Source organism: Monodon monoceros, unplaced genomic scaffold (genome assembly GCF_005190385.1).
Source record: "Monodon monoceros isolate NGI ecotype Baffin Bay Population unplaced genomic scaffold, NGI_Narwhal_1 Super_Scaffold_7, whole genome shotgun sequence".
NCBI lineage: Eukaryota > Metazoa > Chordata > Mammalia > Artiodactyla > Monodontidae > Monodon > Monodon monoceros.
This window is the reverse complement of record NW_021703784.1, coordinates 7311451-7334195: the sequence shown is the minus strand read 5'-3', so window position 1 is coordinate 7334195 and position 22745 is coordinate 7311451. Positions and strand designations below refer to the sequence as shown.

At 53.0% G+C, this 22745-nt stretch overlaps 2 protein-coding genes across 2 annotated transcripts in view; one reads left to right on the top strand and one right to left on the bottom strand.

Annotated features, from left to right (window-relative positions):
- Positions 1-22745, top strand: part of DCPS (decapping enzyme, scavenger) — a 34604-nt gene that overhangs the window by 8897 nt on the left and 2962 nt on the right. The window contains exons 3-4 of the mRNA XM_029208652.1: positions 14945-15090; positions 20924-21037. Of these exons, the coding sequence (XP_029064485.1) occupies positions 14945-15090; positions 20924-21037 (260 nt within the window). The remainder of the gene's footprint in view (positions 1-14944; positions 15091-20923; positions 21038-22745) is intronic.
- LOC114887181 (dolichyl-diphosphooligosaccharide--protein glycosyltransferase subunit 4) lies at positions 7531-8590 on the bottom strand. Its single transcript, XM_029208653.1, has one exon. It carries the CDS (start codon positions 7907-7909, stop codon positions 7796-7798), a length of 114 nt encoding a protein of 37 aa, XP_029064486.1. The 5' UTR covers positions 7910-8590; the 3' UTR covers positions 7531-7795.

Genomic DNA, 22745 nt, shown 5'->3' with positions numbered 1-22745 from the left:
TTTTTTTTTTTTTTTTTTTTTTTTTTTTGGCCACACCACGTGGCTTGTGGGGATCTTAGTTCCCCAACCAGGGGTTGGACCGAGGCCCTTGGCAGTGAGAGTGCAGAGTCCTAACCAGTGAACCACCAGGGAAGTCCCTGCCCTCACTTTTAATTTATGATTTGACTGAATACAGAATTTAAATTTATTTCCCCTCCCAATATTAAAGGCATTGATCTCTTAAATAAAGCATTGTTGCTAATAAGATATCCAATGCCAGTTTAATTCTCATTTCTCTGTAGCTAACTTCGCTTTTTGTTGTCATTTGTTTGCTCTGTTAGTTTCCTTCTCTGGAAGCATATAAGATGTCTTCTATCTTTAGTGTAGTGGGGTTTTGTAATGCTGTGTCTAGGTTGGATTTTTTTTTTTTTCATTCACTCTGCTGGGTACTTTTGGACCCTTTCAATTTAAAGTCTTATGTTAGCCTTTCACTCTGAATATTTTTTCTATTATTTCTTTGATAATTTCCTTCTCTCTGTTTCCTTTATTTCCTCTTACTGGAAATCCTATTAGTTGTTAGACTTCCTATATTGGTCCTGACACAGGAGGGAAGGGGGCAGGGCACAGCCTTTGAAAGAATGATATAGCCCGAGGACATGACATAAACTGATTAGAACGAAATGGGTCCAAGATGGCAGACAAGTCAACTTCCACTAGACCTTGAGCCTCAGTATACACTCACCGTAACACATCAGCAAGCTAAATGACACACCCACAGGCGCCATGACAGTTCTAAGGATCCATAAGGATCAAAAAGTGGGCGGTGGCCCCATCCCTGGAAATCCCCGCCCCTTCCCTAAATAGCTGGAATACTCCTCCCACTCATTAGCCTATGAAATCACCCACCCCTGTAAAAACTGACAGCCCCATACCCTGGTGCCTTTCTCACCTTCTGAGATGGCCCACACTCTGTCTGTGGAGTGTGTTTCTCTCTAAATAAATCCACTTCTTACGTATCACTTTTCTCTCACTGAATTCTTTCTGTGATGAGACATCAAGAACCTGAGCTTCCTTAAGTCCTGAAAGCAGGTGTGTGGTCTCAGTTGGAAGACCGTGGGTTTTGGCTGGGTTTGAGTCCCGGCCACGTGGGTTCAAGTCCCAATCTGAGGTGCACGGTTTCAGTCCCATGTGCTGTTTCTGTTCTCTTCCTTTTCCCATCTGTCTTTTCTTTCTGTAGACTGGTAGATGGTCTTGACGTTGTCCTCCAGACCTCCTAGAGAAGGTTTTCATTTGGGAGCCACCATTTTAATTTTCTTTCTTCTGGTCCTCTGATTATTTCATTTTCATAGCGTGTTGCTCTTGCTTCACAGAGGCCAAAACTGGGTTGACTTTCTCTGACACACTAATTAGAATTGTTTTAAAAATTATCTCCTGACCCTTAAGTGATCCCGTTTCCTCTGGGATCTGGTTCTGGTTGTTTATTTTGGTCATTCTTTTTTCCCTCAGCTATTTTTCCCTCAGTGTCTGGTGAATGTTAGTTCATTTGTATTTATTTTATTAAAAAAATGTTTTTTGGCCGTACCATGTGGCTTGTGGGATCTTAGTTCCCCGACCAGGAATCGAACCTGCGCCCTCCGCAGCAAAAGCACAGAGTCCTAACCACTGGACCGCCAGGGAATTCCTGCTTCATTTGTATTTAAAAATGAAGAACCAGGCTGACAGTCTAGTGAGCTGATAGGTAGGTCTGTTTCCACAATAGGCCCCTGTTGGGTGGGTAGCTGCCCAGTGCTGTGCAGACGGGGGGGGAGTGGGGCTTGTCGGCCATCTGGCCTTCCCTGAGTGTGCAGTTTGAGCAGTGTGTGCTCCGGAGCCTGCGTGCTCTCTTGTCCACCATGGCTCATGGGCCAGATCTGGCCTGCTTCCTTGTGTATGGCCCGTGAGATAAGAATGGTTTTTACATTTTTCAAGAGTTGTTTAAAAAAAAAAAAAGAAAAGAAAACTAAAAAGAGTTTTCCTACCCCTGCTCCAGCCCAAGGATTAATATCTTTGGAGCACATTCCTCTGTTTTCATCTGCATTAAGTGCCTGCCCCTAGGATGAAGGTAGGCAATGGATGGAGCCAGTTGGTACAGCTCTTCTCTAGAGGGGGCCTTTAGTTGGTCCCAGTCTCCAGCATCGTTTCCCATCCTGTCCTCTGTCCCTGCTTGTTTAGAGCCCACATCCTCTTCTGGTTCCTGTGGTGCCATTGTGTGGGTTTTTGAAACGGCCTGAGAGTCACTATTAAATAGGAGAAGGGGACCTTCCACATATGTCTCAGTATGCTGGGTGGGGCTCTGTAGGTGTAGGGAGCTTAGGCCATAGAGAAGTTACCCCATTGAGACCGTGCCCAGATGGAGCCAGTGTTGGTGAGCTGAGACAGACACCTCGTTTCTCCCAAACTCCCTTGCACAGAGCGAGTCCTAGGTGCTCATGCACAGTGGGTGGGGTGTCAGACATGGCCAGATCCATGAGATATTGAAACCTGTGTCCCTCTGACCTAGCGTTTCTACTTCTAGGTGTCCGACTTAGACAGTCACTCATGCACGTCACAAAGAGGGGCCAGAATGTCCACTGCAGCATCATTTGTGATAGAAAAAATGAAAAATAAAACCAAAACCAACCTGAGTGACCCTGTGTGTGTGAAGGGTTAATAGGCATGGTGCGTACGCAGCCTAGGCTACAACGCAATTGTTACAAAGGAGGGAGGAGGTCTGTATGGACTGTCATGGGAGATCTCTGAGGTCACAGATAACCCCTAAAGACCCGTCCCTCTTGTGCTTAAAAAATAGATTTCTATGTACATGTGTTCGTGTATATGTAAATTCATTCAAGAAAAGACTGGAATAATGAGCACCGAGCTATTATTGGTGTGTACGCCAATGAGAAGGATTAGAGGTTAGACTTCTGAATTGTTTGAGAATATAATCATGCAATGCTCTGCTAGAGATTTTTTAGGACGTTAACCTCACCCCCAGCAAACCAAACAAAGAAGCAGCCCAAAAGATTAGCCTGGACTGGGGCCTCTGGCTACGTCCCTACTTCACAGCCTGAATGACCCTCATTGCATGGGGCTTGTCAGTTCATCAACAACGCTGTGTACCCCCAAATACGCAGACCCCAAACTCTGGAGATTTACACTTAGCTGCACAGACATACCTGGGAGATACTGGTCAAGAGTGTGTGGCCGTGGAGGGGTGATGCTGGGAGTTGGCGGGGTGGGCCGTGCACAGTTAGCTCCTCCCACACCTGGAGACATGAAGGCAGGTTGTTCCCCGTGAGGACAGCGGTGTGGACAGAGCTGCGGAGTGGACTCAGCTAGCTGGGCTTTGACATGGGGCTTCTTTAATGGGGCAGGGGAAAGGCGAGCCAGCCCACAGGAGTCTCTCTTCATCAGCAGAGCCCGCCTAAAGATGGCAGATTTCTGTCTACCTTTCTCCCTGGGTGCTTCAGAGCTTCTGACACCAGCAAGCCAGGGCCCTCTCTGGGGCTTCGAGGGACAGTGGAATAACAGCAAGCAGAATCTTCAAGACGGAACGGTCCCTACCACCAGAGTAAAATTCTTGTCCCAGAGTCTGGGTTCTGCCTTCCTCTCAGCTGTCTGACGGGCCTCGCTTGCCCCTCCCCTGCCAGCTGCGCTCCGAGAGCCCTCGGGTGCGGCCTCCTCCGTGCCCCCATCTCTTCCTTCACCAGCTGGGAGCAGAGGCCTCTGTTCAGTTCTCTGTTTAGACTTGTGGCTTCTGCGAGGCTGGGAAAAGCTGTTGCGTTCAGAGCCTATTTAGAAGTGGCTAGATCCTGAGCTCCTGAAATGTGGCCACCACGCACTCTCTCAGTCTCTCAGATGGGGCAAGGCACCAAGCAAGACTCTGTGGCAGTCTTAAGGCTCGAGTCAGCAGAAAGTCAGCTTACTCAGGACCAGTGGGCGAGGGTGGATTACCCATGCGCTGGTTCCACTTCAGCCTGGGCGGCCTGGTTCTGATCCGTGCTTCTCCGTGAGCGAAGGCCTAGAATTCCGGTCGTCGTGGGTCCCCGGGAGGCGGGGTGTCCTGTGCCCTCCACCTTCTCGCCTCGCGCCAGCACACGCAGGATGCCCTGAGACTTGGCATCTCTGCTCCTTTCAGAGTGAAGTAAGGAGATGCCTTGAGACCGGAAGTTGAGATTGAGGCCGTCTTCTGGGACTCCTGAGTGTTCAGTCTAACAGCTCTTAGAGTCTGGTCCGCTGGGCCCCAGAACAGTTTCTTCCCGCGTGTGGGGTTAGGGTCTCGCCAGGACTGTCGATGGCAGCTCCATTATCTCGTTGGATATCTGCTCTCATCCTTCTGTTCAGATGCAACTCCCGTCCTGCCACAGCAGTTCCCATCCCTAAAGGATGTAACCCCTGGGGCTGCATTCAGAGTCACTGAATTTGTGGCTGGGCCGTCAGGTCAGGTCAGGTCCTGTCAGACCCTCTCCTGACCCTCCCGGGCCTCGGAGGACCAAGGAGAGGGGCCGCTGAGGAGCCTGCCCGAGCCAGGGTCTTGCTAAAATCAGCATCTCCCTCTCCTCTGTCTCCAGTGGCATCTCTGTGCTTTCCTTGCGACAGGTAATTAGCTGTTTGGAGGTTTGCTGTGGGGCGGCTGAAGCTTCTTTCCAGTAGGATCCTGACCACACCCTTCAGCCCTGTTTATCCTTGATCTGGAGGTCTTTTCAGGCCTCACTTGAGTACTTTCAGTGTCCCGCAGCGTGGGACAGTGTACACCCTGCCCCGGGCCTCCTCTTCCAGCCTCTGGCCTGCTCCCTGGTCTCTATGACACCAGGGCTGGGGAGGGTGTTGTCTGGCCGGGGGGAGGTCCCCAAGAGGAGGAAAGAAAACGCAAGTCCTGGGAGACCCCCCCGCAGCCTCTCCCCTTGCCAGCCTTCTCTAGGAATGCTCTGATGGGGTGCCCTGCCAGCCTGGGTCTGGCAGCCCATCACCCGGGGGTCTGCTTGGCTCCTGTGGACGGAGGGTGGGGTGGGCCTCCCAGCCCACTCACGCTTTGCTCTTGCTTCTCCCCTGCTCCCCTGAGCCTGCACATCTGGGTCAGGTAAGTTGAAACCAGCTCATGATAATGGAGGGAGGGCAGAAGCCACAGGCTGGGCCGTAGCGATGACCTCATCGGGGAGAAGTCATCAGCAGTGCTGGAAAGCAGGCTTGTTTGAACATGTGTGTGGGAAGGAGAGCAGACTGTCTGTGGTTTGCATTTTCATGTTTCATGTGCAACAGCATTTTCCTGGGGATTTGGCTAAGCTAGCTTTGGCAGAGAGCAAGAAAGGCAGCTGCTCTTTCCTGTCTGTAGCCCTGCCTCTGAAAGCAGTTGGGCTTTCGTGTCTGGGTGGGGGACAGGGTTGATTTTATTTGTTGGAGAAGGATGTTCAGGAGACCCTAATTAAGGGTCTTGACAGGCAGGACGGAGCTCTGTGCTAGCCATGGGCACACCAGCCTGCTCCTCAGGCTGCGGAGAGAGGGAGCGGGTGTGGATGGGGCTGCTGTCATCTGGGGTGTGTTGGTGTGACCGTTCCTGCCGCCACAGCATCCCTGTAGAGAAACAGCTGCTGCCCTGAGCCCCACAAGGGCGGCGACCACCCTGCCCCAGGCCTCCTTCCCCACGGTCCATCACTGTCACAGTGGGTGGGCGGCAGGGCGGTTGGTACCACCCACGGAAGTCGAAGCAGCCATCATTCCTGGCTGTCCGCGGGCTCGTCTTCATCCCTCTGTGCTCCCCTCCAGAGCCTGTTCCAGCCCAGCATCTGGCTTCAGCGGACCCCCTGGGGCCGCTCCTCAGACAGGCCCCCGGTGCTGAGGGGAGCGAGCTTCTGCTTCCCTGCACTCCCAGGGGGCATTGCAGCAAGCAGCGAGCATCACGTTGTTGGGCTCTTGCTCTGACGTCCTCCCGGACCTCCCAGTCTGCAGCTGCAATCGCTCTGGCACCTCACTGAGCTCTTTGGTTTTGCTGACAGCTGTTTACGTGTCTCCAGGAGGGGTTGGAACTAATCATGTCTCTCCTACCTGATGGGGCTGCTTCTTGGAGAAAGTGGCTGCAGCACAGATCTCTTAGGAGAAGGCCTGGAAGAGGATGGCCCTGTAGCAGGGAAAGCACTATTGCATAGAGGAGTCAGACTTCTTAGGTTCAATCTCAGCCCCACCACTTAACTAGTTGTATGACCTTGGGTAAGTTACTAACCTCCCTGGGCTTCAGTTTTAAGGGGTGGCTTATTTTTCTGTTTTTAGTATATTTGTTATGAAGTGATCCATATTTGTTTTAGAAAATGTAATGAATACCCAAAACAACTAATTTTAAAAATTACAATTACACACATCTCCACTGCCCAGAGATAACGTCCCATCTTGGAATATGTCCTGAATTTCGGACTTTTTTCTGTGTGTGCGTATGTGTATGCAGTTGTACACGCACACACTCTCTTATCAGTAAAGTGGCATATACTGTGTTCTGTAGACTGTATTGTGAGGGCCCAACACGTGTCAGGTGCTGTTTCAGGCAAAGTACACCCAGTGTACAGAACAGAGTCTTTGCTCTCAAGGAGCTGATGTCCAGTTGGAGGAGAGGAACCGTAAATAACAAATAGGTCAAGAGTCAGTAAACGGCTAAGAAGAAAAATAAAGCATTAGAAGGGAGATAGAAGGACAGGGACCTGGGCTCCAGTTAAAAGGGGGCAGTTCAAGTGCCCACCTGTTTCCTTTAAAACCCTCACGAAAAATGGCATGAAAGGACTTACCTTTACCATAAAGACTAGAGGGAGAGGAGACAAACCAAGGAAGCGAAGGGAGGAGGAACTGACGTGGCAGGTCTGAGAGGGGAAACCTGAGCCAGCCGAGGGGAATCTGAGCCACGGCTGCCAAAATCCTCTTTCCCGTTTCACAGGACTGGTAACTGCTCCTTCCAGAGATGGGTCTAGAGATTCTAGGTGCCGGTGAGCGTGGGGTGATGGTACCAAAACGTAGAAGGTTAAGTGGAAGTCAGCACGTTTAGTGTTGAGATGACCCCTGGCCACCTTCCCTCCAGCCACCTGCTTCTCTTCCTCATCGCTCAGAATGCTGCCTGCCAGGTTCCTACCTCCACACAGGAAACTGGAAGAATCGTGTGGGGAATCTGACCAGCCCAAGAGAAAAGACTTAAGTTCTTGAGGGCTCCATCATGCAAAGGAATAGCCCGATGATCCTAAAAGGAGGCTCCAGGTGAGCGCTCGTGTGTCCGCAGGCTTGCCGCCAGCGACTTAGTGCTCTACTCTTAACATATGAGTGAGTGGACAAACCAGGTGGCAGACTTTTGAGTAATGCCTCAGTTAAAAAAGAAAGGACAAGGAAAAGGAAGGAAGGAAAAGAAAGAGACTTGGAGGAGACAGAAACTACGCAGGGAGAAGGAATTTTCAAAGACTATAATCTCAGAGAGAGATTATGGTATATAGAAAGCAAAAGAACAAGATACTATCAATAAGGAAGTTTTTTTTAACGCTCTTATTATTTTTTTTGGGGGGGGACCACAAAAAAAATCTATATTTTTATATTGGGGGGAGGGAGTAGAAAATAAAGTAGCCCTATGCTGGGCCCTATTCAGTGGCAGCTTCTTGTTCCATAAGGTTAAGGAAGACTTTGAGGAAATAAAAGTTGTTTGGAAAAATCCAGGTGTAGTTGCTTTGTATGTTGTGATGGGTAGAAGGGATGAAGTGAAGTGTGAAGGCCCCTCACACCCTCCATCTTGCCTCAGACTATGTCCTGGAACCCTGGGGCGGAGAAAGCGCCACTTTCATTCCTGCTTCTTGGGATTGTTGACGGCCACGTAGTGATAGAGAACGACAAGCAGGAAGAGCGACACGCCCAGCATGTTGGCAAAGATGGCGAGCTGCACGTCCGTGATCATGCTGATCAGCAGGGCTCGGCTCCGACACGCTCTGTGGACTAACTCGAAGTAGGAGACCTGGACCGGAAGTTTGCTGCGCCAGCTCAGTCCCAAAACAGCCACTTCCGGCCGGTAAGGGCTCCCTAGCCCCCGCGTCTCGCCTGCTCCCGCGGTGCCCTCGCAAGGGTAAAGCTCTTAGAAATTAAAACTACAGCAGAAATGGGACTTCCGTGGTGGTCCAGCGGGTACGACTCTCATGCTCCTGATGCAGGGGGCCCGGGTTTGATCCCTGGTCAGGGAACTAGATCCTGCATGCCACAACTAAAGATCCCATGTGCCGCAACTAAGACCTCATTGCAGCCAAATAAATAAATAAATATTTTAAAAAATGCAACAGAAATGAAAACAGAAGAGAAGACGAAAAATTCCTGAAAAGTAGAGCAGAAAGACATAGAGCTGGAAAATGGGAGAGAAAAAAAACTACAAGATGAATCAAAGAAGTTAAATATGCAAGTAGTGTTCCAGAAGGAAAGGGCAGAGAAAATGGGGAAGAAAATAATCAAAAAAATGAGTCCCAGGACTGAAGAACATGATTTTCAAGACTGAAGGGGCCTGACACTTACCCAGCTCGATGGATGAAAATAAACCCGCTCCAAGACCCATCAACACCATCAGGACACGCGGGACAGCGGGGAAAAAATCGGTTAGTACAAAGGTTTGGGGATCAGAATGACCTCAGGCTTCTTAGCAGCATTGCAGTCTAGACGGTCACAGAGCAGTGCTTTCAGACTTGGAGGGTCATTGCTATCCATCCTAGAATTTTTTTTTTTTTAATTAATTTATTTACTTTTGGCTGCATTGGGTCTTCGTTGCTGTGCGTGGGCTTTCTCTAGTTGTGGTGAGCCAGGGCTAATCTTCATTGTGGTGCGCAGTCTTCTCATTGTCACAGCTTCTCTTGTTGTGGAGTATGGGCTCTAGGCACATGGGCTCAGTAGCTGTGGCTCGCGGGCTCTAGAGCGCAGGCTCAGTAGTTGTGGCTCACGGGCTTAGTTGCTCCGCGGCATGTGGGATCTTCCCGGACCAGGGCTCAAACCCGTGTCCCCTGCGTTGGCAGGTGGATTCCCAACCACTGCACCACCAGGGAAGCCCCAGGGAAGCCCCCATCCTAGAATTCTTTAGCCAAGCGCTTAATTAAGTGCGACAGTAGAATAAAGACATTTTCAGATGTTCCAAGTCTCTAAATGTTCCTCCTTGCGCTATATCTCTGGATGCATCTTGAGTTTGTACTTTAGTGCCATGGTTCTTTTTTTTTAATTATTTATTATTTTTGGCTGTGTTGGGTCTTCGTTGCTGCGTGCAGGCTTTCTCTAGTTGCGGCGAGAGGGGGCTATTCTTCGTTGCGGTGCGCAGGCTTCTCTTGTTGCAGAGCACCGGCTCTAGAGCCTGCGGGCTTCAGTAGCTGAGGTGCGTGGGCTCAGTAGTTGTGGCTCGCGGGCTCTAGAGCGCAGGCTCAGTAGTTGTGGCGCACGGGCTTAGTTGCTCCGTGGCCTGTGGGATCTTCCCAGACCAGGGCTCAAACCCATGTCTCCTGCATTGGCAGGCAGATTCTTAACCACTGCACCACCAGGGAAGCCCAGGGCCGTGGTTCTTGATGTATGGTCCTTGGCCCAGCGGCAGCAGCTGCATCTGGGGACTTGTTAGAAATGCAGATTCTTGGACCGCACCCCAGGCGTCCTGAGTCAGGTGGTTCTGATGCACACTAAAGCTTGAGAAGCACTGCTTCAGTAAAATGAGGACATACATGTGAAAGAGGAAGATAATGGACCCGGGAAACAAGGTACCCAGCACAAGAGAGGGGGCGAGGGCAGTGCTCGGAGCTCCTAGGCCACAGCTCTGCACGGGGCACCTGCAGGCTCCGTGAACACACTGTTGCTCTTGTGCCTGATGAGTTGTAACATCAAGAGGAGATTTTTATAAAAAGGGAAGTGGATGTGGGGATGAATTAGTGACAAGTTTATAGAAAAGAAAACAAAAAAAGTAAATACTAACTCTGTATCCCAAAAACTGTGCTGAAAAGGAAAAATAGTCATAGTGCGCCCTTCAGCAGTAGACAGCACTTACGTCATCGTAACGGCGCTGATGTTGAGCACCGATTTATCCAAAATTGTGATCTGGTTGTGTTGTGAGGGCGGGGTAGAAAGGTGTGTGCACACGCGTACTCGTGCTCTTCTGGTATAGAGTTGGTAAAAAAGCTGAATCCTTACCTTCCATAATGGGAGGTTAATAAATAATAATAAAACTGAAAAATCAAGGTGGAACGAGTTATAAAAATGTTTGTGATTTGGAACTATGGAAGTACGAAAGCAAGGAAATGGCCGGAAGAGTTGAAAATGGTGCTCAGAAAGGAGCAGAAAACGTAAAAACAAGCTTGGTTTGACTTTTAACCTATGTGCAAACACACTTTTAACTAAAAATAAAAACAAAGTTTGAAGAAGCATGACGAATAGGAAGCCCTTGTAAGGAATGTCAGGGATGCTCTCAATAGGCTGTGAACATTCTTGAGCTGTTGGTTTTGGAGTTGATTTTTTTAAGAATGCCAGGAGGAGGGCAGGGTCAGGAAGTTCCTTGTTCCTTCTCTAGCTACTGGGAGAAGCTTCTGGGCTGGGAGGTGCCAGGTACTTCTCATCCTGGGCAGGTGGCCCCTTAAGTCAACTTGCTAAACTGGGGTTGGCAGAGAGGGCGCCAGGCGGAGGGTGAAGCCACGTCTGCTGACCTGCGCGGCTGGTGCGTGGTGCCGAGGCTGAAGCCCAGCGCTGAGCCTCAGCTTCCTCGTGTGTGACGCGGGGACCAAAGTCATACCCGTCTCACACTGGCTGTGGGGAGTGAGTGGGTACATATGCATGCAGGGCTTAGGACAGTGCCTGGTACCTCCACTGGCAGTTAGCACCCAGGGTCTCGAGAGTACCAACACGTTTTTATGTAACTTTATATTTCGAAAAAATTTTTTAACCTTACAGAAGGGCTGTAAGAATAGTACAAAGAACTCCCTTAAAAAGCCCTTCACCTCTTGTTAACATTTGGCCACATTTCCTTTTTCTCTCTCCACATACACATATAATAATATTTTGTTGCTATTCGCTCTGTTATTGAAAAGTAAGTTGCAGACGTGGTGCCCTCAGTGCTGAGCGCGCCAGTGCGTGTCTCCTAGGAACCAGAGTACAGTGATCAATTTTGGGAACTTCCACATTTATACAAAGCCATTAAGTGATGTGGAGACCATTATTAAATCTTGCCAGGGTTTCAGTACCACCTTTCAAGCAGGAATCTCCCGCACACCCCCGTCCTGCCCCCGTCCAGGATCCAGTCCAGTCCCTAGCGTCCTGTAATCTGGAGCAGTCCCTCATCCCTAACTTTGACACTTGGGAAGAGCTGTGAAGCCACTTGTTCCGTAGAGCGTCCCTGGGTTTGGGAGGAGGATGTCGCCTCGCGATTGGATGCAGGTTATGCGCTTTGTCGGGCACACCACGGCACAGCCCAGGAGGCCCAGGGCGTCAGTTCATCCCATGAGGAGTGATGTTCACTCCAGTCACTTTGTGTCCGCCTCTGTAATTAATAAGTAATCTCTGAGGAGATGTTTTTGAGGCCCTGAGTGGATGTCCTCTTCCCCGACGTATTTTCATCCGATGGTTTGAGCATTTATCGGGCATTGACTCTCGCCCAGATTCCTCGTGAAGCTCAGTTGCAGGTCATTTGGATAAACACCAGAGTTTGCTTTTGGCTGCCAGTGAGAAACTCAGCATTGGGAAATATATTGACCTTTTTTTTCTTTTTTTCCGGAGAGGTTTTATTCCATTTGGGACAAGAAATGCTCTTCCTGGGTTTAAAGTCTAAAAAGACCAGATTCATTTTTTCATTTGTTCAGTATTTGTTGAGTACCTGCTGTATACCAGGCGCTCTTCCAGGTGCTGGGGATAAAATGATAAAACAAAATTTTAAGGTAGACAAAAATCCCTATTCTCCAGGGAAGTCCGTCTAATGGGGAAATCAGACAATAAATATGTCCTCCATCGTCAGGCAGTGAGGGGTGAAGGAGGCAGGGTGTGGGGAGGTAAGGGGTGCCTCTCTAGTCGGGCCGTCTGAGAGCTGGCCTTTGGACGGAGGCCTAAGGGAGTGAGACGGGGCAGCAGGTGTGAGGCCTAGAGGTGGGAGTCGGTGGGGAGTGTAAGGGGGTCTCTGTGGCTGGGGCAGAGACAGCCGGGGGAGAGTGGCGGTCAGTGGGCTTGGAGCAGGGCCTGGGCGAGACTGGAGGGGCATCCCCACCCTGATGCCAGCACTCTGACCGAGGCCGGGCAAGGGGTGACTGGCTCTGGCAGGGCTCAGAGTACAGCAAGGTGCGCCTCCTCCAGGCAGGCGGGTCTCAGGAAAGGAAACAGGACGGCAGAAAGTGAGCAGTTGGAAAGTGCCTTTTTTTTTTTTTTTTTTTTTTTTTTTTTGCTGTATGCGGGCCTCTCACTGTTGTGGCCTCTCCCATTGTGGAGCACAGGCTCCGGACGCGCAGGCCCAGCGGCTGTGGCTCACGGGCCCAGCCGCTCCACGGCATGTGGGATCTTCCCGGACCGGGGCACGAACCCACATCCCCTGCATCGGCAGGCGGACTCTCAACCACTGCGCCACCAGGGAAGCCCCGGAAAGTGCCTTTTTATTTTTCCCTGCTGCTGGGGGGAGGGCAGGAGGGGCCGGTTCCCAGGGCTCTGTGGCGGGGGCGGTCTGTGGCCCGCCTTGGCAGGCGGGCATGCCCATCGGCCCCGTGGCTTTCCAGTCTGGAGCGGCCAGGGGCTCCCAGGCCGGGAGCCCAGGGCTGTGTGTGCATTGCCAGTGGGGCCGGGCTCTTCTCTAGGTTGTCCCGGCCCGTCTCCCCACCCGGAGGGAGGGCCTTTCTCCGCCTGCCCCGCCCAGGCGACACAAGGAGAGTAAGAGCCAGCATTGGAGGAGCACTTTTCCATGGGGGTGCAGGTGGAGGGCAGCTTCTAGAGGTTTCCCACCTGCTGCTCACTGGCTTCTCACGTGCCCAAGGTTACACAGCCAGGATTTGAACCCAGGCTGATTGGTGCCAGCATCTCGTCCTTCCCCAGCAGGCTGCACTGCAAGGGCCAAGGTGCTGACATTCCATCTATTTCAGGCAGTCTCCTGTCTCCTGAGAGCTTGGTGTGCTTGACCTTTGATCTCTGGCCTGTGACCCTGGGCTGTTAGAGGGTGGTGGGAGTGAGAAGTGCCCAGAGGATTGCGAGGAGACTTTTGTGCCTCCCGTTCCAGGTCAGATCCAGAGATTCCTAGGAAGCGGGGTGACATTTATTTAGCGCTTACGTGGGTCCAGTTGACATGCCTTGTTTAACGATAACAACGACTCTCTGTAAATTAGATTTTATGAGCACCATAAATAGATGAGGAAGCTGAGACTCAAAGGTTAAATAACACCCAAGGTGGCACAGCCAGGAAGGGGAGAGTCGTATGCCAGCCTGTGTCTCCATGCTGCGCTGCTCTGCTTGCTAGAGCTGACAGGCCAGGGGCCTCTGGTTCTACCAGGCATCACGCTCTTGGCATTGCGCCTTTGGACGCCCGCACTCAGCTGCTGGAAGACGATATGGGCCTTCAGGCAGAGGTGGAAAGAGCAGGCTTCAGGGCGGGAAGACCATGGTTCCAGTCCTGTCTCTGCCCCATCCCACAGCGTGGTGTCGAATGAGTCTGGAATCCCTGTGAAGTCTTTTTACCCACCTGTGAAATGAGCATGAAAATCGCCTATGTCCTCAGACCTAGGTTGGTAGTTCTGGGTCCGTAGGTGAGTCTGAGCATTTCCTGGAGTGTCCGATGCCCATGCTGGGTCGCTCCTCTCAGGGACCTCTCTGGGAGAGCACATCTGAATCTAGAGTCAGGGAGGACTTGGATCCTTTGAGAAACATCCCAACTGATTTTAAGACAACATTTTCCTTCCCTGCTTTTAAGATCTGTGTTGAAGCTGTTGTAGCAGATGTTAAGAGAAATAGGAAAAAGGACTTAACCAAAACCGGGTGGTGTTTTACTAGGACCCTAGCCTAGAGTCTCTTTAGGGACACTACCAGGTTTCCTTGTGATGAAAACGGTGGTTCTCAACTGGGGGCAGTTTTATCCCCCAGGGGCACTTGGCAATGTCTGGAGGCGTTTATGGTTGTCACAACTGGAGAGAGGGTTTAACTAGCATCCCGGTAGAAACCTGCAATGCTGCTAAACAGCCTGCAATGCGCAGGACAGCCCCACAGCAAAGAATTATCTAGGTGGAAATGTTGATGGTGCCAAAGTCAAGACTGGGTAACCCTGGGTTGAAAATAGCCAGTATTTATTACGTGTTAGACATTGTTGTTCTAAGAGCTCCACAGGTATTAACTTGCTAATCCTCCCAACCCTATGACATATGAGCTATTATCACCCTCAGCTGACAGATGGAGAAGTAGGGGCACAGGGAGGGTAAACACCTGGACTGGGGCAGGGGTCCCAAGTGAGGAGCAGGCAGAGCCAGGACTTGGACCCTGATGGTCCAGCCCCAGAGTCTGTGCCTTCAGCCACTGTTGTGCTGCACCGCTCTGCGTTAAGGAGGCTGCTTGGCTTTTTTTTTTTTTTTTTTTTTGGCCACTCTGCGCAGCATGTGGGATCTTAGTTCCCCGAACCCGTGTGCCCTGCAGTGGAGGCGCGGAGTCTTAACCACAGAAACGTTTTATTCCTGTGCCTAGAAAATAAGAGGGGAGGGCTAGGGTTAATGGTGATGAGGGACCTAGTGACCCATCAGTGAAAACCGTACATTTTCCAGATTCCGAGTGTGGTTCAGGTCATGAATTTAATGGCACGAGGCACCTCGTGGGAGTGGGTCGTGGGTGAACATAACTTCTTAGTCTTTGGCTCCCTTCACTGGGGAATCAAAGAGAGACCAGGCCCATCCTTTCCGTGGTGCCTGTCAGGGTCAGAGTGTGGCAGGACTGTGTGGAGAGAGCGGCTGACTGTGGCCCGGGCTGTGTTGTGTCATTGCAGACGTGAAGACAACCGTGGTTTACCCTGCCACAGAGAAACACCTGCAAAAGTACCTGCACCGGGACCTCCGCCTGGTCCGGGAGACGGGCGACGATTACAAGAACATCACCTTACCGCACCTGGAGTCCCAGAGCCTCAGCATCCAGGTACTGGCTGCCACGGCCTGGGCCAGCCCCACGGGTCAGATTCGGAGTGCTGTCCCCACGGCCAGTGTATCTTCTCAGGCACCTGTCGAGGTGGTGCCAGGGTCCAGTGCTCTCCCGCCGCAGAGGCCACGGGACACGGCAGAGAGTAGAACGGCGCCCCTGCCTTCACGGAGCTTACCTCCTTGTTCAGGTGTCAGCGCGGGAATATATAAGTAACCACACAAAACGTGAGACTGTGAGTGCTGTGGAGAAGAATAAGCAGGATAGATGGCATAGACAGTGCTGGGCTGGCTGAGGCTGTCGCTCTTTCATAGAAGATAGTCACCTTCATTGATAAGGGAATTGACAGCGGTCTTGGGCACGCCGCCGAGGCACTCGGGGGTCTCAGAGCAGTCCAGTTCGTGGAAAGAATCTCTAAGTACGCTACAGGAGCCTTGATACGGTCTCAGAATGGCTTGCCCTGGCCGGGGGTCTGTGAACGGTGAAGACGGGTGCTGGTTAGGCCTCCTCATCCAGACTCTTATCCCTGGTTTCACCCACAGCAAACCAGCCTCCAGGAGTTGAGTCACAGGGTAGAAACCCCCTTCCCTTGCTCCCCTGCATCCATTGCAGGGGGCAGGCTCGGGGGTTGGTGCAGGGCCTCTTCTCCCAGGGCGATGGCCGTGGGTTGAGAGCATCTTCGAAGTGTCTTCAGCAACTGGGCCAGGTGCAAGGCCATTTCGCTAAGACATCCGACTTCTTGGGTCAGAGCCAGAGCCTCTGCCTGGAATTGGTCCCATGTGCACGCTCAGAGATAATGTGATGGATCAGGCGTTCTCCTGTAGAGTATCTCTACATACTCCACCCAAGATTCAGGCTACGGTGGTGTGGGACATCGTAGTGTGGGAAGCTCACAGCCATTTGTCCCGGAGGAGGGAGGGTGTCCTGTATGTGGGGTCTCGGGATGTGGATTGTGCCTGGGAGGAGGAAGGACAGGAGGTTGACAGGGCTTGCAGGGGGTCCCCTGGGGAAGACCCAACCCAGCTGTTAGCCGTGGTCCCCTGCACATTATTTGCACAAGGCTCCTCTAACTCACAGTGGCTTGATTTTTTCCTTTTTTTAAAGAAGTCCCAGCACTTGCTCTGTCTTCTAAGTAGAAGGGAAATATGTCTCCATCTTCCTAGACTGTGTCTAAGATTGCAGGGGGATGTCCTGGAATGTGTGTTCTGCTGCACTGGTTGCACGTATGTGGGATTCAAGAGAGGAAGCCTGTAATACAGCTGGTGTGAGTCGTATATATACCTTCTTATAGACCATTATGCAGATCCTCTTCGGAAATAATAACCCCTCTGCTCTACCAGCTTCTGCTTGACGTGAGCATTCATGTATTCTTTTTTTTTTTTTTGGCCGCACCGCATGGCTTGTGAGATCTTAGTACCCCAACCAGGGATCGAACCCAGGCACACAGCAGTGAAAGCGCCGAGTCCTAACCACTGGACTGCCAGGGAATTTCCCATGTATTCTTTCTCGGCTGTTTCTAGCAAGTTTACAAGCACTCAGCTTAATGGGCAATAGTCATTGTATTTATTGAGCATCCCCTATGTACCAGGCCCTGTGCTAGGCTCTGGAGGGTCACCAAGATGAACACTGATAACGTCCCCACAGTCTTGTAAGGAAGATAGGCATGCAACCTGGTAACTGCAGTATAATGGGATGAGCACTTTGGCGGTCTATACACGAGGTACAGTATCGACACAGAGGGCGACTGATCAGCCCAGACAGTGGGGGGCTTCACAGGGGAGAGGATCCTCCAGTTGGGTCTTAAAGGACAAAGAGAAGTTTGCCAGCTGGAAGAGGCAGACAGGGCACTCCAGGCAGAGGGAAGAGCAAGTATAGGGGCACAGAGGACTGGACCCATTTGATGCATTTCGGGAACGGGTAGGAGAAGGCAGGCGGGGGCCACAAAGAGGCTTGTGCACTTCGTCCAGGAGACCAGGAGTTCCCACACCTTGCTGCTCGTCAGGATGGCCTGGTTAGATTTCTTTAAATACAGAGCACAGGGCCCTCCTCCATATCTACTGAGTCAGAATGAAGCTGGGAGTAGAGCTGGGAAATCCGCATTTAAAAAAATCTTTTTGTTCTAATGATCGTCAGATTTGTGGGCGATTGCCAAAGCGATGAGCATCCTGTTAAAGGTTTGAAGCATGTGGGTAACGTGATCAGATTTAAAGAATCATTTGGAAGTTGTGAGAGTAGAAGAAGGAGGAAGACTGAACCGAGGCAGGGGCAGCGGGGAGCTTCCCTTGCGATTAAGGCGTAGACGTGGGTGATTTGGAGCAGTGAGGGAAGGGCCTGGGGTGAGTCCAGGGGTAGCTTGGGCGATGAATGGTACAGAGTCGGATTGTTAGCCAGCACGGGGGCGTGGGCAGCGGAGTGGTTTACGTGGAGGACGGTGAGTTAGTTTGGCGCTTCTTGGAACTCACGAGGTGACAGAACAGCGACTGTCCTGAGCATTTTACAGGCATCGTATCTTCACAGCAGGCCTTTGGAGACTGGCGTCAAAGCCAGGCGGTCTGGCCCCAGCGTCTGTGCTCTAAGCCAACTACCCTATTTGGCTGCTCAAATTTGAGGTGTTTGTAATTTCCCAGTAAAAAAAATGCGGTGGGGTGTCTGCATCTGGATCCTTGGAGACTGATTTGTGAGTCATCTGATCAGGGCTTCTGCTTCGGCCCAGGGTTTGGACTCTAGTTCTGCCGCCCCGGAGCCTTGCGATCTCATCCTTCATTTCTGAGTCCCAGTTTCCTTGTCTGGAAAATGTGACCGACGGCACCTCCCTCCTGGGGTCCCAGTGGAAGCTGAGAGCCGTGCCACATATCATGTGCCTGCTGCCATTTCCAGCGCAGAAAAGGCACCAGAGTGGTGGCCGCCGTTGCCCACACAGGTTCCAGGGAGGACGGGAGAGTGTGGGGCTGAGACGCAGGCAGGGGAGGGGCGGCTGGAGGAGAGGGGCCAGCAAAAAAGAGCAGGAGGAGAGTGAAGAGGGGGCTCGGGGAGAGGGGCTCCTGGGTCAGTTGCCAGTGTCACCTACAGGGAAGAAGTCGTGCCGGGTGCGTCCAGAAGCCGCCAGCACCCCCATATCGTCTGCGGGGCCGAGGCTCCCGGGCTTGCTTTCCCAGCGTGTTACTCTCCCTTATGTCACCCCTATGATTCATGTGGACTTTGTTCCCTGGCTCTCCTCCCTCTCTCATCTGGGCTGAGACATCCTGTGTATTCAGACCTCTCCCGGCTCTCCCAGAGGGCTTACCCATGTGGCCTGCAGCCTGGGCTCTGGGGCCGGACTCTGGGTCGGAATGTGTGAACTTGGGTGAACTTCCTTGCACCTACCTCTTCCTTCCCTGCAATATGGGGACCCCGACAGTGCCCACCTTACGGGCTTGCCGCACAGGGTGGTCCCGTGAGATAGGCTCATCACAGCACACCTTCCCAGCCCTCACGTGCCGTTCCAGCCCCGCACGTGGTCCCCTCAGCGCACCTCCCTTGCTCTCATCCGCTTTCTTTTTTGCCTTTCCACAGTCGGTCTTGTAGCCTCGGGCAAGCCCAGCCTGACCTCCCCTTGGAGCCTTCCCAGCACCTTCCCTGTTCTCAGTTGCCTCCCTGGGCAGGGCTCCGTGTTGGGCAATTTCACACGCATTTTCTCACTTACAGTTCGCACCACAACCCTCACTTGGGGGTGTTATTAGAACCTCTTGAGGAAGGAGGAAACCAAGGCTTAGAGAGATGAAATCACTTTTTTTTTAAAGATGCTAGTTCTTTATGTATTTATTTATTTTGGGCTGCGTTGGGTCTTCGTTGCTGTATGCGGGCTTTTCTCTAGCTGTGGGGAGCGGGGGCCTTCGTTGCGGTGCATGGGCTTCTTACTGCGGTGGCTTCTCTTGTTGCGGAGCACGGGCTCTAGGCGCGCGGGCTCAGTAGTTGTGGCTCGCAGGCTCTAGAGCGCAGGCTCAGTAGCCATGGCGCACGGGCTTAGCTGCTCCGCGGCGTGTGGGATCTTCCCGGACCGGGGCTCGAACCCGTGTCCCCCGCACTGGCAGGCGGACTCTTAACCACTGCGCCAGGGAAGCCCAGGTGGAGTCACTTTGCCAGCATGCAACTAGTTAGTGGTGGGAGTGAGAGATGAGCCCAGGCTTGTTGGGCTCCAGAGCCTGTTCATTCTCTCCCAGACGACATGTTGCTTTCCAGGCGGAGGCACAGCTGCTTATCTGTGGGCAAAAGCAGGGCCCCAGGGAGGCTGGGCCACACCAGGGCTCTCCACGCAGGGACACCATCTCCTCCCTCCCATTTATTTTTGGGAGGTTTCAGGTCAGGATCCGGCTGGCTTTTTTTCTCCAGTAGCACATTCTTAGAGAGAGTTCCAGTCAGAGAGGACATTCTGACTGGAATGTCCCTCCTTGGAATGTTCTCCACCTGCTGGGCTGTGCATCGCTCTGGCCCCAGTGCTGCACGAGGAAGCCACTGCTGGGCGGCCCCCAGACTCCACCCAACAAGTGGCACTGCCAGGCTCTTCTTGACCGTATTGTGACCGGGCTGTGGGTCTTACCAGGGGGTCTGGGAGGCCCAGATTGTCCCAGGCAGGTTTTCTCTGCCTCCTCGCTCTGCATCTCAGACAGTTGCACTTGGCCTTGGCCCTGCTGGCCGACAGCAGAGGATGTGGACTCGGCGGGGCATGGGGGAGGATGTGTGTAGCCCTGGCCCTCACTGACACTGCTGCACCAGCGTTCCTGGTGGTGGGCAGAGGAGCCCTCCGCTGGCCTGGCCGTGTCGGCGCCCTGGCCTCCCACCCACCGCTCGGGCAGCTTGAGGCCCTTCGTGACTGCGGGGCGGAAGGGGCAGCCGTATGAGCCCAGCTCCTGCCCTCTCTGTGGCTCTCCAGCAGGGTTCGCTCTCGGATTTCAGGCACAGAGTTCACTGGCCTGGAAGGAAGTCGTGTTGGCAAAGGGCTCTCAGACCTCTGGGGAAGTGGAGAAGAGCCGGGGCTGGGGGGTTGGATCCGCATGAGAACAGGGGCCTTCTTATCTTAACCTCCCTGCAGGCTGGCTTCTTCAGAGAGGCCTCCAGGACCTTAATGGTAAAGTGATGCCCTTGGGATTCACACAGCGCCCAAGGAAGGGTCCTCTGAAGACTGTTGACAGCAGCTAATCAAAGGGCGTGAGAGAGCTGGCAGCCTGGGGTTAACAGGAAAGGTCTGTGTAATCGCCTCTCCACGTGACGTTTGTTCTGCTTTGTCATGAAGGGTGCATGTCAGCTGGGTCCCCAGGTGGGGCAGCGGTGCTAACCCCAGCCCTCACAAGGATCCCAGCAGGCTGAGAAACCCAGCACACTAACTTCTAGAACCTGAGCCTTTCCCCACCCTGGTGTGTAGCGGACTTCCTCTGCAGAAGAAACTCCCAGCCTGACTCTCTGCCCGTGGTCCTGAATAAAGTGGGACAGGGCCCGCCCATGGGACGCTTTTCCCGAGTCCTGTGGGCAGTGGAAGGGGCGGCTGCAGACCAGGCCTGTGAGGCCAGAGCAGAGCACGTGCACAGTGCCGGCCAAGAACTGCCTGAAGAGATGGCCCTGTCTGAGTTGCCGTGATCCCTGTGGGGATGGCTGTAGTGGGAGAGGGGAAGTCCCTTCCGGACCCCCAAGAGTAGCTCCCCGGAACAGGACAGCCTGAGTGTCGGTCCCCCGAGCATAGTGGCCCTTTCAGACTTGGCTGTCCTTCCTGGGGAGGCCTGAGAGCCTACCTGGCCCACTGTGGGGTGTCTCTCAGGGAAAATGACTGGTCTGTGAACCCCCTCTTTCCCCTTCCTTCCAGTGGGTGTACAATATTCTCGACAGGAAGGCTGAAGCTGACCGGATTGTTTTTGAGAATCCAGATCCCTCTGATGGCTTTGTCCTCATCCCCGACCTCAAGTGGAACCAGCAGCAGGTAAGGGATTTTGTGCTGGGCCTCTCTGGTCTCTGAGTGCCCTGCTCCAGGCTGCTGGGCCTCCTTAATCCTGCCCTTCCTCCTCATGTTGCTCGCTCTCTCTAAGAAGATTATAATTAACCAAAGGGGAGGCCTGAGTTCTCTGCAGTGGGAGCACGTAAAACAAATGTTTACACTTTAATGGGCCAGTTAAAGCCTCTTTCTGGCTCACCTCCCACCCTGGGGGTGAGGATGGGGCAGTGTTTGCATCCATGACCTCGCGGGCTGTTCCTTTACCAGCCAAGCTGGGGAGCTGCACCCTCTCTTCCAGGAGCACCTGGAGCCCTGAGGTGTACGGTTCACCCTCTCCCCGTGCCCTGGATACCGGCAGATCCAGGCAGGCCCACGGTCTGCAACACTGGCCGGCAGAAAGTAGGGTGACCGACCCGAGGAGTCCCCTGCACTACCCGAGCCACAGAGGAGGCCTCCGGTGGCCCAGGGCCACCCCCCTCCTCCAAGCCTCTCAGCTCTGCTGCCTGGCCCCCTAGCGGCCCCTGCCCCGACCTTCTTGAGAGCAGCTTTCCCGGGAGCCGTCTTCACGCACACCGCCCCTCCTGTCCTCTGCAGCCTCTGGCCGCCTTCTCTCCTCCTTCCTCACCTCACTGTGAGGCCCGTCACCGGTATCTCTGGGCCGGGGCCCTTTGGCTGCCTGCAGGAAACACAGGGTCACGTCTGATGCCAAAGAATGGGTTTGTTTTCCTTCCCTCGCCCATCCCGTGAGCTGATACCTGGCACAGCCTTCATGCTTCACTCGATGCCAGGAGCAGAGAGGTGTGATTTCATGTCATGTTTGGCATTCATCAGCAGGTACCATCTAAAATAAAGGCTACTTCCTACTTCACAGGAAGTCCTGTGACAGTGACACGTGGGACAGCTGAAGACACCCACAGACATGCACACACACCCCAGGTTCAAGCAGTTTTATTTCCTGCTTCTCCTTGGGCCCCTAGCTAGTGCGAGAGTCCTGGACACAGGCCATGAGAAGGAAGAGCCCAGAAGGGACTTGTAGGCAAAACGGAGGCCTGGGTGGGCACAGCTTAGCCACCTGCCGGGAGGTTCCCACTGGGCCCATCTGTAGCAGGTCTGGGGCAGAAAGCCTGGATTCTTAGGGCCCTGGAGGAGAAGAATGCGTATGGCATGGAGAGACTGTTGGCATGAAGAGGCACAGTTGGACATCCCGCACCATATGGAAAATGTCATTCTAAGTTTTTAAGTTGGGGCCCTTGGGGATTTGGTTGGGTGACTCATGGTCCCCAAATTATCTCATTGAGGAATCTAGCAGCTCAGATTGCAGGGCTGAGGGCTGCTGGATTCTCTCCATGCCTCGGCCCTTGGAGCCCTGGTGCCTGGGGCTTGCCTCGCACGAGGATGTGAAACTGGCCAAGGCCAGGGTTTGGGTAAGCAGAGACGGCTGGGAGGGTTTTCTGGGCAAGAGGAAGAGTCCGTTTGCTCTTCTCTGGCTCAAGACCTTGTTGGCCTTGGGTCTCAGGACTGTTGTGAACTCTAGGTCCTCAGCAAGGCACTGTTCAGGACGGATGGCAGGAAGGGCCGTCTGTGAGCCCTGTGAGATAGGGGAAGGGAGGAGAGGGTGAAGCCGTGGTGGAGCTCACTGCCCTGCTGGCCTGAGGCTCCCTTCCCCCCGTCACATGCCCCTTCACTTCCTCGCCTG

Coding starts and splice junctions, on each gene's coding strand:
- LOC114887181 (XM_029208653.1), bottom strand. CDS start 7,909: ATGATCACGGACGTGCAGCTCGCCATCTTTGCCAACATGCTGGGCGTG.